At 41.9% G+C, this 3,160-nt stretch overlaps 1 protein-coding gene across 4 annotated transcripts in view; it reads left to right on the plus strand.

Moving 5' to 3' along the window:
• Positions 1–2,413, plus strand: part of dlgap1b (discs, large (Drosophila) homolog-associated protein 1b) — a 104,595-nt gene extending 102,182 nt beyond the window's left edge. For 2 of the 4 annotated variants that reach the window (XM_036217337.1, XM_024280396.2), the window contains 3 exons: positions 128–219; positions 1,334–1,486; positions 1,970–2,413. In XM_036217337.1, coding sequence (XP_036073230.1) covers positions 128–219; positions 1,334–1,486; positions 1,970–2,188 — 464 coding nt within the window. In that variant the 3' untranslated portion in view covers positions 2,189–2,413. Of the gene's footprint in view, positions 1–127; positions 220–1,333; positions 1,487–1,689 lie in introns of all 4 variants that reach the window. The other 2 variants (XM_024280400.2, XM_024280399.2) reach the window with 2 other exon arrangements.
• The last annotated feature ends 747 nt before the right edge of the window (positions 2,414–3,160 follow it).

Genomic DNA, 3,160 nt, shown 5'->3' on the forward strand with positions numbered 1-3,160 from the left:
TTGTTGCATTACTAATGCAGCTCCCTCTGCGAGTGGTGCAACATGCCTGCAGTATGCGGCTCCGCGAGTAATTGCATTGTGAATTGTGCACGTGTGCGCATGCATGTGCGTCTGTGTCTTTCTGCAGTCCTGGGGAAGATCCGCAGTGCAGTGGGGAGCGCCCAGCTGCTGATGTCCCAGAAGTTCCAGCAGTTCCGGGAGCTGTGTGAGGAGAATCTGGTATGTGTCACCTCATCCTCTGCATGCCCCCCCTCCACAGCCGACAGCCGGCCCCCTCCCCCTTAACACTGACATCATCCTGCACAAATCATGCTGACAGACCAGGCGAGCAGTCATTTACTATGCATCCGGTACAGACGTCGCATCTTTGCCACCTTTCTCATGAAAACTCCTCTAAATGAGTGACAGCAGGAACGCTTCCAAACCACAAACACATAATCATAAAATCTGATTATGTAGGTAAATAATATGTGCCCTATTATTGTTTTCGGTTCCTATATTTATGAATGGGACAATAAATTCAGAAGATGTCATCAAAAAAATATGAAAATCAAAATGTAAACATTAGAAAATCAACTGCTTTAAATAAAATATTCTTTTCTTTTTACCACATTTGCTGATGAATTGATTTTTATTTCCACAATATTACATGTTAAGTGATTTAACCCCTTCATGCCATATGTTGGCATCACCTTGAATTGAAAACATTAAAGACTCACTCCAATAAAAATAATGGGTTTGGGTGTTTTAACATGTTTCTGATAATAGATGATATATATATTAAGATAATTAAGCAAAAATGTTAATTTCTGATTATCTCTTTATTGAAATTGTTGTACAGACAGGTTTACTCTGCACCAACAACTCAGAGGCAAATTTCTGTTGCCGCTCTGCAGAAACTATGTCCTAGAAAACGACACAGGTATTTTATTTTGGCTAAAAACGACAGAAAAGATGATCGGAGTGGGTCTTTAAAGAAAATGATTTTTTTTTTATATATATTTTTGAAATACAGTCAGACATAAAGGTTTATATGGGTGAAACACAATAAATCTTATATATACCTACAGGGTTAGTTAATTATCTGATTTCAGTTAAAACAAGGTAAATATTCCTCTACTTGATTTGGTAAAAGATCAAAAATCAACAACCAGAAACAGTTTTAATGAGATCTAATCCAAAATGCTCACTTATTAGAGAATCATCCCATTGTGTGATCAGTTCGTAATCATGCTAAAGTAAGCATTTCCATTCTCCAAACTGCTACAAATGATCCATTAAGCATATAAACAACCTGTGTTTGTTTGTATGCTTGTTTTCATGTGTACATCAGAACCCAAACGCACATCCGCGACCCGTCTCCCAGGACCTGGCGGGTTTCTGGGACATGCTCCAGCTGTCCATCGAGAACATTAGCCTGAAGTTTGATGAACTCCACCAACTCAAAGCCAACAACTGGAAACCTTTGACTCCCCCAGAAATCCAGGTGCAAATTTGAGAGTCGTGGGATTTTGAAATGATCAAACTATCCGACCTCAGACTTTAGTTGGAATGTGTTTTAACCTGCATGCTCTCATGACCGTGTACTTGTGTTTTTTTTCTTGTTGCATGCACATGTGTGTCACATACTGTCATGTCGCCTGCCTGACGCTGCTACTTGTGTTGTGTGTTTTGTTCTGTTGTCAACAGTGAGCTGCTTTTGAGAAGCTACTCTACCTGCCATGCACCTTTGGGGCCTGTCCATCTCCAATGGTCATTTACCTCACGCAATGGCCACCATCGTACTGTCTTACCCCACACAAATGGCTGCCACTGTGAACCATAATCGCATGTTCTCGCATTAAGCCGACGACTCTCTAACCCTCGCGCAGACTGGCTGCAGTTGTGTCGCTCATCCCTGTGTTGAACTGCAGCCCGCTCCGAGGACTCGCTGATTTCTTTTTAAAAGACTATCTGTCGTCCTGTCCAGGAGAGAAAGATGCCCCCTCCTGTGCCAAAGAAACCCCTGAAGAACCACCCGCCGCCCCTGGCTAGGGACCGCTCTCTGGAGAGCTCAGAGCGCCAGCGCCTGGAGGCTCGCAAACGGCTGCTAGCTGCCAAACGTGCCGCGTCGGTGCGTCAGAGCTCTACGACCGAAAGCGCAGACAGCATTGAGATCTATATCCCTGAAGCCCAAACCAGACTATGAAACGAACACCTCCTCATGTCTACGACTCCGCACCGTCCCATAAACGCAGTAGCACTGAATGGTAACGCTAGGGTGCTAACATTGTCACTTTTTTTGCTAAATTTCCAGATTACTTTAGGGGGAAACACCCACAATGGACACTCTTTGAACAGTAAATGTACATTGAAAGTATTTATTGAATTATTTATTTATTTACATAAATGTATCTCCACTTTCCGTCTCCCAGCTTTGATGTAGCAGTCCCCTTTCCTCTTGTTCCGAAAGTATCTATCGAATCCCCCTTTCTTTTTAAAGACCCGATCAATCAAAGGAAGCCAGGGTTGGCAGCGATGCATCACCTTAAGAACTTTCATCACGCAGGTTATTTTTTGTTGTTTTTTTAACAAAGGAATGGTGAAGGAAATGATGCTCAAGATGTTCGGTTATTCCAACAAAAAGTTACAACACCACCAGCTACGTACACACCGGGTTCAAGAACGTGCTGAATGTTTTAACGTATGATGCTCTCGGAGATAAGTCGCTACCTGATTCTAGCCAAGTTTCTCACAGTTGGAAGAGGCTCATAAAATGTCGAAGCAGTGCAAATATCGCAAATCTTGCTCCAGGATTTTTCTTCCAAAATGAAAGACTAATTATGGCTGGACATAAACCGCAAATATTATTTCCCCATCATGATCAATCTTTAACTGGTTGGCACTTCTGTAAATTGAAATCCATAGCAAATCCGAGTCCCTGATTGGTTAAAGTTTAACTTTTTTAACCTTCAATGCAGATCCAATAAAAATTGTGTTTTTGATATGTCCTTGTAGCATTTTCCTCATGATGGATACATTTGAAATGTAATATTAAAACTTTTTTAAGTATTTCTTTATTCAAATCGTTATGGATCGGGAGCAGATAAAAACCAGAGGTTTGAAAAAGCTCAGGTTTGTGACGCAGTAACTCCCATGGGTGAGCCACAAGCCCGATCCG

Source organism: Oryzias melastigma, linkage group LG20, assembly GCF_002922805.2.
Source record: "Oryzias melastigma strain HK-1 linkage group LG20, ASM292280v2, whole genome shotgun sequence".
NCBI classification, from domain to species: Eukaryota; Metazoa; Chordata; class Actinopteri; order Beloniformes; family Adrianichthyidae; genus Oryzias; species Oryzias melastigma.